Here is a 14,192-nt window from a genome sequence, read left to right as displayed (position 1 = left end):
AAAGAGCCGTCAAAAAGACTGGATCGTTATTATAGTTAGTTTTTGTAACAATTTTTTTTTACCAAGGAAACAATACCCAGTATCAGTTATACAATAAGATGTAGATCAGAATAGTTTAATTTACAATATAATTTAATTCACAAAAATATGACTTTATTCGTTGGAAATATTGGCCATCAGTTTATTTCCATGCTTTGGCAGTGACATCACTCGTTGGAATTTTCCCTCACCTAAAAATAGGTGTAGCATTTTAACAACATAGAAAAAATAAGTCAGAATAAAATGCATTAATGGATATAAAAAGTATAAATAAAACTACAATAAAAATTAGGTCATAATAAAAATGTGAGTACCGAATTATACCTACCGGTAACTATAAATGGTATGTGTATGCTTGAACTACTACCCTTTAGAACAGTAGTGGCCAACCGGTCAGAGACCAAGAGCCACATTTTTTTACTGTGTTACTGAAAAGAGTCCCATCATACACATGAGCACACATGAACATCACTCTATCCCCTCCACACACACACACACACACACACACACACACACACACACACACACACACACACACACACACACACACACACACACACACACACCTTTGCTCAGCCAGATTTATTGTAAATGCCACACCCCAACAGGATAATGACAGAAATTGATTCCCACAGTCTAAGACTACAGGTCAGTCATTTTTGTTACTTTGCAGCACTATTCACTGGCGAGTCGTGAGTAGCAAGGCTGTCTGTGCTTCCTGTGTGTATAAAGCTGGTGCCTTGCACTCCGCCCACCGGAGCAAAAATTGTGAATGAGCAAAAAGAGGGCTCCCTGCGTTCAGTTAATTGTACTGTTATATAAACACGCTCAGGTGCTGAGAGCTATGCACAGTGAGACCTCTTTCTCCCTGTTTGAAGCGAGAGATGAACAAACGCGAGGCTCCACAATTCTGATTGGCGAACATGTCTGTCACTCAAATGCCGATGACGACACGGGAAAAAAATTAAAACATCAATGTCGATGATGAAGATAAGATCCTTTTTTAAAAAAAAATGTATATGATAAAATAAGATAAATAAATTAAAAACATTTTCTTGAATAGAAAAGAAAGTAAAACAATATAAAAACAGTTACATAGAAACTAGTAATTAATGAAAATGAGTAAAATTAACTGTTAAAGGTTAGTACTATTAGTGGACCAGCAGCACGCACAATCATGTGTGCTTACGGACTGTATCCCTTGCAGACTGTATTGATATATATTGATATATAATGTAGGAACCAGAATATTAACAAAAAAAAGAAACAACCCTTTTGTGTGAGTGAGTGTAAATGGGGGAGGGAGGTTTTTTTGGGTTGGTGCACTAAATGTAAGTGTATCTTGTGTTTTTTATGTTGATTTAATAAAAAAACAAAACAAAAACATCAATGTCGACGTGTAAGAGCTGCATAAAACCGGGAAAAGAGTTCTGTGGGGTTTTGGAGCTGTGGGGTGGCCAGGGCTGCTTTAGAATAATGAACCCGAAAAGTGAATCTAAATAAATGAATAAAATACAAAATGCATACAATTAAAACATTTTAAACACATACGTTTCTATATTTTTATATGTAATAAATCTATTTTTTATTTATTATGTTAAAAAAAGTTAATCCAAATGCTGCTAAGTTTTCTTTAACTCTTACTCATTTTTCTAGTCCAGTTGCCAGTCTGGTGGCATGCATGTGCAGAGTGGGCAATTGCGGAGGCTACATTTTCATGTGCATAAAAAAGGACCCCCAAACAAACGGCTCACATTCACTTAAAAAAGACGTTCAAAAGACTCGATTATTTTGCGAACGTCACATCTCCACTCTTCCATGCAGAATTAGAATCTTCTTTGGGATCTAACAATGGTTAGCTTACCGTTGGGGTGGCACGCCAAGCAGCTAATGTCTCTTTCACTGCACACACTAACACTCACTCCCCTTCCCTTTTCCTTGTTTTCATTGCACTCATCCAATCACTTGTCAAGACGCAGCCTGTACACGTTCACAGCCTCACAGACGGTTGTGATAAAAAAGGCACATTTCCCCAGGAGGCTGAAGAGCTGCTCCAAAGTCACATGCAGCCGTCTTTCTCTAACCCTATAATAATCCTTTTACAGTTATTCAACACATTTTAAATAATAAAATACACCTTGTGGTTAGAGTGTCCGTCCTGAGATTGGTAGGTCGTGAGTTCAAACCCCTGGCCGAGTCATACCAAAGACTATAAAAATGGGACTCATTACCTCCCTGCTTAGCACTTAGCATCAAGGGTTGGAATTGGGGGTTAAATCACCAAAATGATTCCTGAGCGCGGCCACTGCTGCTGCTCACTGCTCCCCTCACTTCCCAGGGGGTGGAACAAGGGAATGGGTCAAATGCAGAGGGTAATTTCACCACACCTAGTGTGTGTGTGACTATCAGTGGTACTTTAACTTTTTAACTTGAACTTTTTCATATTAACAATTACAGTAGTACAAAACGTGAAATTCTCACTACGTCTTGTCGCAGTATCTTCAACATGCGAGACAGTGTCCTCTGCTGGATTTTTAACTGCAGCCTTCTTTTCCCCTGCAGATAGTGCCATCAAACCACTTTTAATTTAAGTTACCATGAAAATCAAATTTAGATTTATAGCAGAGTCAATAAATCTGTGAATATGCAGGGGAGCAAATGCCGACTATCAATAGAATAGAATAGAATAGAATGCCTTTTATTGTCACTATACACAGGTACAATGAGATTAAAAAATACTCCAGTATCAGTGCGACAGTTTACAAATATGCAAAACATAGGAAGGAAAGAAAATAAAATAGTGCAAAAAGAGGTAAGGTGCACAGTCCAATCCTGAGAACGAATGTTCTGAATGTGTTGTTTGAATATTAAATATTACACTATATACATATGTATACAGAAGCATTAAGACTGTGGGTGGAAAGTAAAAATTTCACACAGAGAGGTGCTAAACTATAAAATCAGTGCCTATGAGAGTTCACCGTGGTTATGGCTTTAGGCTTTTTTATGGCTTTTCAAGTTGCTAACAATGCCTTTACTTTTTTTAGGGAATTGTTCGAGCTATCAGAGACTACCAGGTGCCTCTAAAGGAGCACGAGGTGACCATTTTTGTCCGGCGCGGGGGTCCAAACTACCAGGAGGGTCTCCGGGTGATGGGAGAAGTTGGTGTGTTCTTTAAATTGAGTGTCTCTTCTTGTATGTGTCAAGTGGACAATTTGATTTGCGAATCTCATCAAACTCCTCCTCCGTTGACAGGCAAGACCACTGGTATCCCCATCCACGTCTTCGGTACGGAAACCCACATGACCGCCATCGTTGGCATGGCGCTGGGCCACAGGCCAATCCCCAACCAGCCTCCCGTGGCCGCCCACACCGCCAACTTCCTCCTCAACTCCAGTGGCAGCCCATCGGTTAGAAGCGGCAGACAAATAGGCCTATGTTGTGTTGTGTTATTGTGTTGTGTGGCAGTCTCCACAGGCGGTTTAACGGCACATTGCTTTGTCCTCTCTCACGGAGGTTATCAGAGTCCCCGTGGCTTCTTTGTGTGAGAGCTTTTCATTGTGATGTCAACTGACTCACTCAAATTGTTGTGGCCACTCTCAGGAATGCACTCTTGTTTGCCCGGAAGCCTCCATTAAGATTGTGTGCATGCGTGTCTCGGTTCTCTTCTTTGTGCACTGTATGGACAAAAGTATTGGCGCGTTCACCTAGTGGTAGTAGTATGTAATAACGACACTATTTGGGTTTGCCTTCCAGACTCCAGCATCCACCCGAACAGCCTCCTTCTCTGAGAACAGATGCAAAGCTGAGGGCTCGCCGGCTAAGAAAGCCAAAAATGGAGCTCCTGTTGGTGAGAAATTATACACATGCACATTGTTATGCAGGGTGTCCATAAAGCAGTCCTTCTCAAATAGTGTGGCGGGAGCGTGTGACCCGGGAACATGCTTTATCAGTATCATGCTTTAAACCCTGCTACAAAAAGCCGTACACTACAAAACGTCCTCATTGTAGCTATTAATCTTGACTTCCTCATTATTATTTAAAAAATAATAATTTAGCACAAATTGTGCATTCATTTTTGTTTTGTAGATTAAAGTGTGTTTTATATATTGTGTTCTTGAGTAAATTTGAATGTATTATTTATTGATTGATTATTTATTGACTCAAGCCGATCAACAAATAAATAATAAATAATAATTTTTAGTTTTATTTCAGGCAAATTGATGCACTTGAAATATTTACTGACTAAACAATGTTAATAACTAAAGTTAATAAGAAAATTGTTATTTGTTGTAAGTTGATCTTTTTTTTTTAAATTTTTGTTTACTTTAACGTTTATAAGGATACAATCTTAAGTTGAGGTCTACTTATAACAATTTTAGTGACAAATGATACAGTCGCAGCGGAGAATTGGGGAGGTTGCGAAATGTTTTTTCTTTTAAGGGAGTGCGTAACAGAAAATAATTCAGAAACACTGACATCAAGTATCTTTACAATTTAACAAATGTGTATCTGCGGGAATTATTACAAAATGAGGATTAGATGTTTTTTTTGCTTCATGTAATACACCTCTATCAATACGCCACATAATTATTTTCTATTTCTGACATAGTTGCTTTTGCTTAAGGGTGTTAATGACCCGTGTGCATTTCTTTTGAAGATTATTAAAGTAATCAATCTATTTATCTTTGTTCGATGCATAATATCATTTATTAACATAACCCCAAAGAGTCAGAGGAGTGATATCTAGTGCAGTGTTTTTCAACCACTGTGCCGCGGCACACTAGTGTGCCGTGAGGTACAGTCTGATGTGCTGTGGGAGATTATCTAATTTCACCTATTTGGGTTAAAAATATTTTTTGCAAACCAATAATTATAGTCTGCAAATGATGTGTTGTTGTTGAGTGTCGGTGCTGTCTGGAGCTCGGCAGAGTAACCGTGTAATACTCTTCCATATCAGTAGGTGCTAATTGGTTTGTAGATGTCGGAAACAGCAGGAGGCAGTGTGCAGGTAAAAAGGTATCTAATGGTTAAACCAAAAATAAACAAAAGGTGAGTGCCCCTAAGAAAAGGCATTGAAGTTTAGGGATGGCTATGCAGAACAAAACTAAAACTGAACTGGCTACAAAGTAAACAAAAACAGAATGCTGGACGACAGCAAAGACTTACTGTGGAGCAAAGAGGGCGTCCACAATGTACATCCGAACATGACATGACAATCAACAATGTCCCCACAAAGAAGGATAAAAACCAATGAAATATTCTTGATTGCTAAAGCAAAGTAGATGCGAGAAACATGAAACTGCTACAGGAAAATACCAAAAAAAGAGAAAAAGCCACCAAAATAGAGCGCAAGAAAAGAACTAAAACACTACACACAGGAAAACAGCAAAAAACTCCAAATAAGTCATGGCGTGATGTGACAGGTGGTGACAGTACACCTACTTTGAGAAAAGAGCTATAGTGATGCATGCTTGGTTGTTTTAAAGTCATATCCAACGATTGCAACGACGACTCTTTACTGTCAACTTGTTTTTTAATGATTTCTGCTGGTGGTGTGCCTCTGGATTTTTTATACGCAAAAAATGTGCCTTGGCTCAAAAAAGGTTGAAAAACACTGATCTAGTGAACAACATGGTCTTTCTTCCCTTCTATTGAACAGAAACTGTTTTCAGGACACCTAAAAACACACAAATTAAAAACTTTGATAGCCACTGAGCACAGAAAGCAAATCTGATGAACATAGTTAATGAAATGCATTATATATTTTTAAAATTGTAACTTTGTAACTTTCTGTATTACACATGTTTGGCATTTGTTTTGAGGTGTTTGAGCTCCCTCTTCAGGCGTAAAAAAAAAGACCTCACTCACACTAAAACCGTATTATTTTGATAAATGTAAAATATACTGCAATTAATTAATACAATCATATAATTTAAATATTTTAAAACAAATTCCTTAAAATAGTCAATCTCTCTAGGTCCCAATAAAAAATTATAAAATAACAACAAAAAATAACAAATTAAATAATTGGATTTAATTTTAAAAAAGCAAGAAAATATGAGAAAAAAGGAAATTAATTGCACTAAAGCAGGGGTTTGCAACGTTTTCCAGGCCAAGGACCCCAAACTGATGGTGAGATGGAGCGTCGACGCCCTACTTTTATACCTTGTATAAAACTGTTTTATATTAAACTGATCCTAAAGTTACCTTGTTCTTGTGCAATACTAACATATTATTTAAAAAATACAGTATAGTGCTGCTAATAGCTAGCTGGAAACTAGGGCCGCTAATGCAGTAGCTAGCTACCTTAAATGCTAAGATTATTATGATATCCATCCATCCATCCATTTCTACCGCTTGTCCCTTTCGGGGTCGCAGGGGGTGCTGGAGCCTATCTCAGCTGCATTCACTATAGTATAAATAATTATTTATTTCAAACCTGCAAGGTACAGTGAGTAGGGTGGCCATGTCACTGCCATTTATAAACCAATCTTAATGTGTATTTAAAGACATTAGATTTGTGGAAAAAATGTAGGAGGAATAATGTTTGTGTGTATGTATGTATATATATATATATATATATATATATATATATATATATATATATATATAAGTATATATGTGTATATATATATATATATATATATATATATCATAATATGTAGAGATGTCCGACAATGGATTTTTTGCCGATATCCGATATTCCGATATTGTCCAACTCTTAATTACCGATTCCGATACCAATATATACAGTCATGGAATTAACACATTATTACCGTAATTTCCGGACTATAAGCCGCTACTTTTTCCCCTCGTTCTGGTCCCTGCGGCTTATACAACGGTGCGGCTTATTTACGGCCTGTTCTTCTCCGACACAGACGAAGAGGATTTCGGTGGTTTTAGTACGCAGGAGGAAGACGATGACACAATGATTAAAGACTGACTTTTCATATACCGGTAGGCTGGTTATTTTGATAACGTACAGGCGAGCACTTTGTATTACTTTGCACCGTTGTATTATTTGTACTCTGCACAATGCTGTTCGCCATGTCAAAGATGTGAAAGTTTGATTGAATGATTGAAAGATTTATTGTTAATAAATGGGACGCGTTGCGTTCCCAAACAGTCATCTCTGTCCCGACAATCCCCTCCGTGGTAGCAGGAACCCCTATATACTACGGTAATTACACATCAAAACCCTGCGGCTTATAGTCGGGTGCGGCTTATATATGGAGCAATCTGTATTTTCCCCTAAATTTAGCTGGTGCGGCTTATAGTCAGGTGCGGCTTATAGTCCGGAAATTACGGTATGCCTAATTTTGTTGTGATGCCCCGCTGGATGCATTAAACAATGTAACAAGGTTTTCCAAAATAAATCAACTCAAGTTGTGGAAAAAAATGCCAACATGGCACTGCCATATTTATTATTGAAGTCACAAAGTGCTTTTTTTTTTTTAACATGCCTCAATACAGCAGCTTGGAATTTGGGATATGCTCTCCCTGAGAAAGCATGAGGAGGTTGAGGTGGGCGGGGTTGAGGTGGGGGGGGGGTGTAGGGGGTAGCGGGGGGTGTATATTGTAGCGTCCCGGAAGAGTTAGTGCTGCAAGGGGTTCTGGGTATTTGTTCTGTTGTGTTTATGTTGTGTTACGGTGCGGATGTTCTCCCGAAAGTTGTTTGTCATTCTTGTTTGGTGTGGGTTCACAGTGTGGCGCATATTTGTAACAGTGTTAAAGTTGTTTATACGGTCACCCTCAGTGTGACCTGTATGGCTGTTTACCAAGTATGCCTTGCATTCACTTGTGTGTGTGAAAAGCCGTAGATATTATGTGATTGGGCCGGCACGCAAAGGAAGTGCCTTTAAGGTTTATTGGCGCTCTGTACCTCTCCCTACATCCGTGTACACAGCGGCGTTTTAAAAAGTCATAAATTTTACTTTTTTAAACCGATACCGATAATTTCCGATATTACATTTTAAAGCATTTATCGGCAGTCCGATATTATCGGACATCCCTAATAATATGTATAAGTTTAATCCAAACATTTCATGACCCCCCCCCCCTGCGGTAACCCACTGTTGAAGACCTCTGCACTAAAGTATATTGTAAATATTGAAATAATGAAATATTACATTAGAAAAATAGTAGTTAAAAATGAATATAATGATAAAATTATCTCCTTGTAGTCAAGGCAACCACGCTGTTCAGCAAACACACCAAGTCCATCGTGTGGGGCATGCAGACGCGTGCCGTGCAGGGCATGATGGACTTTGACTACGTCTGCTCCAGAGACGAACCCTCAGTGGCGGCCATGGTGTACCCCTTCACGTAATAAACTCTCTCTCCCACTCTCATAACATTGTTGTTTGATATCGCACAATACGTCATGCTCAACCCTGCTTCCTTGCAGCGGAGACCACAAGCAGAAGTTCTACTGGGGCCACAAGGAGATCCTCATCCCCGTGTATAAGAACATGAGCGACGCCATGAAGAAGCACGCGGACGTGGACGTGCTCATCAGCTTTGCCTCTCTGCGCTCGGCCTTTGACAGCACCATGGAGACCTTGCAGTACCCGCAGGTGCACAACGTAGTACAACGAGGACTTAATTGAGCAAGAAGAAATGATTAACTTCACACTTTTGTTTTAATGTTTAGATTCACACCATCGCCATCATAGCTGAGGGAATCCCTGAAGCCCACACCAGGAAGATCATCAAGGCGGCCGACGAAAAGGGAGTCACAATCATTGGACCAGCGACGGTGAGTCAAATCTCTTTCTCGTGCTCGCCATAATGCCTTGAAATGACATTTTGATCAGCAGCCGTAGACACAATCAACTTTTTCATTGTATAAGAGCAACAAGAGACAATATAGACGTTTTTATTTTATTTTACCAAAGACAATAGTCTAAACATAAAGATCGCAGCATCGCTTCATGGTGTATCCATCCATCCATCCATCCATTTTCTACCGCTTATCCCTTTCGGGGTTGCGGGGGGTGCTGAAGCCTATTTCAGCTGCATTCGGCCGGAAGGCGGGGTAAAGATGTGTAAAAATCACAGTTCGGGGCAAAATAAGGTTGTGTATGTGTCAATAAATGTTTACGTACTTTTAACATAACAGTCAAACCCAGGCCTGCTTTTCTATGTAAAAAGATGACTTAGATTTGTAAAAAAATTGTGGATACATATATTGTATGATTATGTTTTTAAAAATCACAGTGTTGAGGTAATTAAAAGGAACAGATTTCCCCCAAAACATAGTAAATAAAATACTATGATGCAGGGATCCCCAACCTTTTTTGCACCAGGGACCGGGTTATTGTAGGCATTATAATCACGGACCTACCTTCCACGTGTGGCAGATAAATAGAGCAAAAATACGTAAGTGCAAGAAAAATACAACTCACCACAACGATGAATTTGTGGGAGCCCTGAGCTTGCTTCTTTGCGATGAAGTAATCCTTTGGGGACTGCAGATGGAAATTATCTTTTGGCCAGAATCTGACACATTTACATGTTTTATGTTCATTAATGTGCATTGTCACATGTAACAAACACATAACAAATAAAACACGGCGACCTTCTATCAGGAGTTTTATTATACACCTTTGAACAAGTTTATTGGTGTGTCTAGTGGGACAGATGCAGGGTGCCCTTAAAAAGCCTTAAGATTTGAACAAATATGGACTGACATGTGAAAACTATTTACAAGCACAGGCACATATAAATGATTTCAAATATTAAAAAAAAAAAAAAAAAGCTAATTTATTTCAGCAGTTCAACTCAAAAAGTACCGTATTTTTCGGAGTATAAGTCGCTCCGGAGTATAAGTCGCACCGGCCGAAAATGCATAATAAAGAAGGAAAAAAACACATATAAGTCGCACTGGAGTATAAGCCGCATTTTTTGGGGGAAATTTATTTGATAAAACCCAACACCACGAATAGACATTTGGAAAGGCAATTTAAAATAAATAAAGAATAGTGAACAACAGGCTGAATAAGTGTACGTTATATGACGCATAAATAACCAACTGAGAACGTGCCTGGTATGTTAACGTAACATATTATGGTAAGAGTCATTCAAATAACTATAACATACAGAACATGCTATACGTTTACCAAACAATCTATCACTCCTAATCGCTAAATCCCATGAAATCTTATACGTCTAGTCTCTTACGTGAATGAGATAAATAATATTATTTGATATTTTACGGTAATGTGTTAATAATTTCACACATAAGTCGCTCCTGAGTATAAGTCGCACCTCCGGCCAAACTATGAAAAAAAACTGCGACTTATGGTCAGAAAAATACGGTAGTTATTTTTAAATGTCCTAATCATTTTGATGACTATAATATACAGTGAATAAAAACCCAAATTCAGTATCTCAAAAGTAAAAAAAAAAAACTGTTGGAGAGTTATAATATTATCAACTACTGGTGCACGCTTTGATATAAGAAGTATTTTATTGGAACCCACCCTTTTGCAGGAGAGAGTCCTCCCAGAGTATTTTATTCTAAGGCTGTCTGAATAAAGAGAGGTGACTAGAATTGAAGATTAACAGTTAATTCTACAAAAAGGATTAAGTACAAACAATACCAATACCAGCGCTGGAGAGAGGACTGAGCAGTCTAATAATGTCTGAATCATTCTCTTAAAATGGTCGCTCTCCACATACGATTTTGTCTATCTTGCTGCCTGGCCTTGGCTTGGATCAAAACTGAAAGTTAACTTGTTGTATGTGTTGGGCACATACTTTCTTGTCCACTTTTACTCTCTGCACCTGGTACATCCAAACCCCATTAAAACAAAAGGGAATAATATGTGTGTTTGGGTATACGCAGGAAACAGGGTGAAATCATCGTGGTTTTTTATCTTCTCCGAGCAAAACCAAAGCCAAAACTATTAAATTTTAGGGTACATTTTGCACCATATTCTCCCTTATATAGGTGGGCTATTATAAAATGTCAATGTGGTCTTAATGTGTGGTCTGGGTGTCGGTCATCCCAGGTGGGGGGCATCAAGCCCGGCTGCTTCAAGATCGGCAACACGGGAGGAATGCTGGACAACATCCTGGCCTCCAGACTGTACCGTCCGGGCAGCGTGGCGTACGTGTCGCGTTCAGGCGGCATGTCCAATGAGCTCAACAACATCATTGCGCGCACCACCGACGGTGTCTTTGAAGGCGTGGCTATCGGCGGGGACAGGTATGTGACTTTGTTGCGTCTCCGCCATGCGCTGCTGTTGTGCATGTAACACTTACAAGACTTTTGGAGGACCCAAAAAGCTGCCACAAAAAAGATTTATTCCAACACCATGTAAATACCTGTGCTACAGGTACCCGGGCTCCGTGTTCACTGACCACGTCCTGCGCTACCAGGACACCCCCGGAGTGAAGATGATTGTCGTGCTGGGGGAGGTGAGGCGTCAATTGACTCGACTTTTCTAAAGGGGTTTTGAGCGAGTCCTGGTATTGCGTTGTTGTAGATCGGCGGCACGGAGGAGTACAAGATCGGCCAGGCTATTAAAGAGGGCAGGATCACCAAACCTGTGGTGTGCTGGTGTATCGGAACCTGCGCCACCATGTTCGCCTCAGAGGTAAGAACCATGTGACTGATAACTACAGCTTGAAGAAGCTTTAGAGCAGGGGTGTCCAAACTTTTTCCACTGAGAGCCACACATGTCTGCATAATCATTTGAGGTATTTTTTGGACACTGCACAATTTGTAATATTTTAGACTTCTCTACTTTATCAAGAAAAATACTATCAAAACCAATGCAATATATACTTCTTTTTTTTTTTACCTTATGCGCTCCCCTTACGTTTGGTCCCGGTGGACCTGGAAGGGTCTCAGTCATAAAAATTAGTCATATACTAATTTTTACTTCGATATAAAGTTCGATTTTTTTATGTTTTATGCCCTTTTTGTTAAAGAGAACCCTGTTTTTTTGGCTAAAACACAACATGTGCAATATTTTGCATGTTTTGTAATAGGAGCTTTAAATAGGTTAATAATTCATTCATACCAACATTTATTTTGAAATTCTCATGGATCCAAAAAGGACTCCATGCATAAGTGTTAAAAATAAGTCATACATTGTTTTTAATTGTTTTGACTTTCAACTTTTAAATCTGTAGATCAACTTCAGATCTATCTGTTAAGTTTTTTTTAATTAATTTTTTTTATGCCCTTTTTATCATAAAAAAGTTTTTCTATGGCAAACACAAAAATTGCAATATTTTCCCTAAAAACATTTTCAAACTAGAATATTTGATTCAATGTAATTACAACCTACAAAAGGTCAATACATGATAACAATATTCATTTTATTTATTATTTTAATGACAGTTTTAAAAATAAAAAGGCCTGCATGGCAGCTTTGTGTTATTAGTCACAATTGCAACTTTTTCTCGTTACATTTCACCTGTTTGCTCTTTTAATCCATGTTTTTAAGTTTTTTTGTAATAGTATATTAAGAATATGCTGCGGGTCGTTAAAAAATTGGCCGGGGGCAGCAAAGGGCCCCCAGGCCACACTTTGGACACTACTGCTTTAGATGATTTGCCTTGTGTGCACCTCAGGTCCAGTTTGGCCACGCGGGAGCGTGTGCTAACCAGGCTTCGGAGACGGCAGTGGCTAAGAACAAAGCTCTGCAGGAGGCCGGCGCATTTGTACCCAAGAGCTTTGACGAGCTGGGGGATATCATCAAGTCAGTGCATGCTCATGTTATTGTTCCAAAATGAATCTATAAAGCATAACCTCTTTGTTTGCTACGCATGCAGGTGTGAATATGACAAGCTCGTCACCAAAGGAGTCATCCAGCCTGCACCAGAGCTGCCACCCCCAACTGTTCCCATGGACTACTCCTGGGCACGAGTGCGTAATATGTTGACTTTTACACTTTTCATTCAAAATGATTGAACTTGTTGCAAATTAATCAATATAGTTTTCAACTCTTTTCATGCAGGAGCTGGGCCTTATCCGTAAACCTGCGTCCTTCATGACCAGCATCTGTGACGAGAGAGGGCAGGAGCTCATTTACGCCGGAATGCCTATCACCGAGGTCTTCAAGTCTGAAATTGGGCTGGGAGGAACTCTGGGGCTACTCTGGTTCCAGAGGAGGTCAGTTGTTTTCCGGGGCTGGTAAAAACTTCTAAGACAACATGACAATGCGGTGTGTTTGTTGCAGGTTGCCTAGATACGCCTGCCAGTTCATCGAGATGTGTCTCATGGTGACAGCCGATCACGGTCCGGCCGTCTCCGGAGCGCACAACACTATCGTGTGCGCTCGGGCTGGCAAAGATCTCATCTCCAGCCTCACCTCTGGCCTCCTCACCATTGTAAGACACGATGCATCTCACAAAAATAATAAACACGTGTGCGCAGAAGTACTGATACCTTATTAGGCATATTTTTCCATGCGCTTCTGCCTCTCATGCACATGCAAACATAGATTTTTGTCCTTAAACAATGAGCTTTAGGTGTGTGTGTGTGAGTCACACTTAACAAGTTAAAGTCAGGAATATCACGCGGTTACGTTTGCACAATTCAACATGTTCGAAAAGGAGTAGGTAGAAGCCGAGCTTATTTATACGTACTTCTTGTGACGCATGTCATTTATTGATAAATTATCCCCACCATATCGTTCAGTTGTTGGCACTTACCGAATTGTGTTTGTTTGTATTTTGTTATTTAAATTTATCTCACTTGCTGTGCGAAAAAAATGGTGTTGGAAAAATAAAGTCAAAAGAAAAATGACACTTTTTTCTGCAGGGGTAAAAAAAGGTGAAAACGAGATCAACATTTTATGAAAACAATAAAATAGGAATGAACTTGGTTTTCATGTTCAAATAAATGTAAGAAAAAGGAATACATAGAACATACATTAGAATAAGTAGGTACATGAAGTAAACTGTAGATAAGTACAGCAAAGACATTGAGAATAAATTCCCATCTGCACAACCATTACAGTACTTTCGGGTACCAATAAAGAAACCTTAAACCTTAAATATACAGTATAATATCAGGGTAAATATTTTGACTGAATAACGGGCGATTAAAACATTAAAGTTGCCTCTTATTTATCCCTGTTAAATGGTTCCAGACCGTACCGCCGAAGTAAATTTCTGTAAAGTAAGTACAG

General features: G+C 39.1%; 1 protein-coding gene across 1 annotated transcript in view; it reads left to right on the top strand.

Moving 5' to 3' along the window:
- The window catches only part of LOC133651894 (ATP-citrate synthase-like), a 53,591-nt gene that overhangs the window by 32,683 nt on the left and 6,716 nt on the right, over positions 1–14,192 (top strand). Inside the window, exons 11-23 of the mRNA XM_062050109.1 lie at positions 3,087–3,204; positions 3,295–3,449; positions 3,796–3,889; positions 8,226–8,367; positions 8,450–8,618; positions 8,696–8,800; positions 11,058–11,254; positions 11,385–11,466; positions 11,535–11,645; positions 12,631–12,758; positions 12,832–12,925; positions 13,017–13,171; positions 13,239–13,389. Coding sequence (XP_061906093.1) covers positions 3,087–3,204; positions 3,295–3,449; positions 3,796–3,889; positions 8,226–8,367; positions 8,450–8,618; positions 8,696–8,800; positions 11,058–11,254; positions 11,385–11,466; positions 11,535–11,645; positions 12,631–12,758; positions 12,832–12,925; positions 13,017–13,171; positions 13,239–13,389 — 1,701 coding nt within the window. The remainder of the gene's footprint in view (positions 1–3,086; positions 3,205–3,294; positions 3,450–3,795; positions 3,890–8,225; positions 8,368–8,449; positions 8,619–8,695; positions 8,801–11,057; positions 11,255–11,384; positions 11,467–11,534; positions 11,646–12,630; positions 12,759–12,831; positions 12,926–13,016; positions 13,172–13,238; positions 13,390–14,192) is intronic.

Source organism: Entelurus aequoreus, linkage group LG06, assembly GCF_033978785.1.
Source record: "Entelurus aequoreus isolate RoL-2023_Sb linkage group LG06, RoL_Eaeq_v1.1, whole genome shotgun sequence".
NCBI lineage: Eukaryota > Metazoa > Chordata > Actinopteri > Syngnathiformes > Syngnathidae > Entelurus > Entelurus aequoreus.
This window is presented reverse-complemented; position numbering and strand designations above follow the sequence as displayed.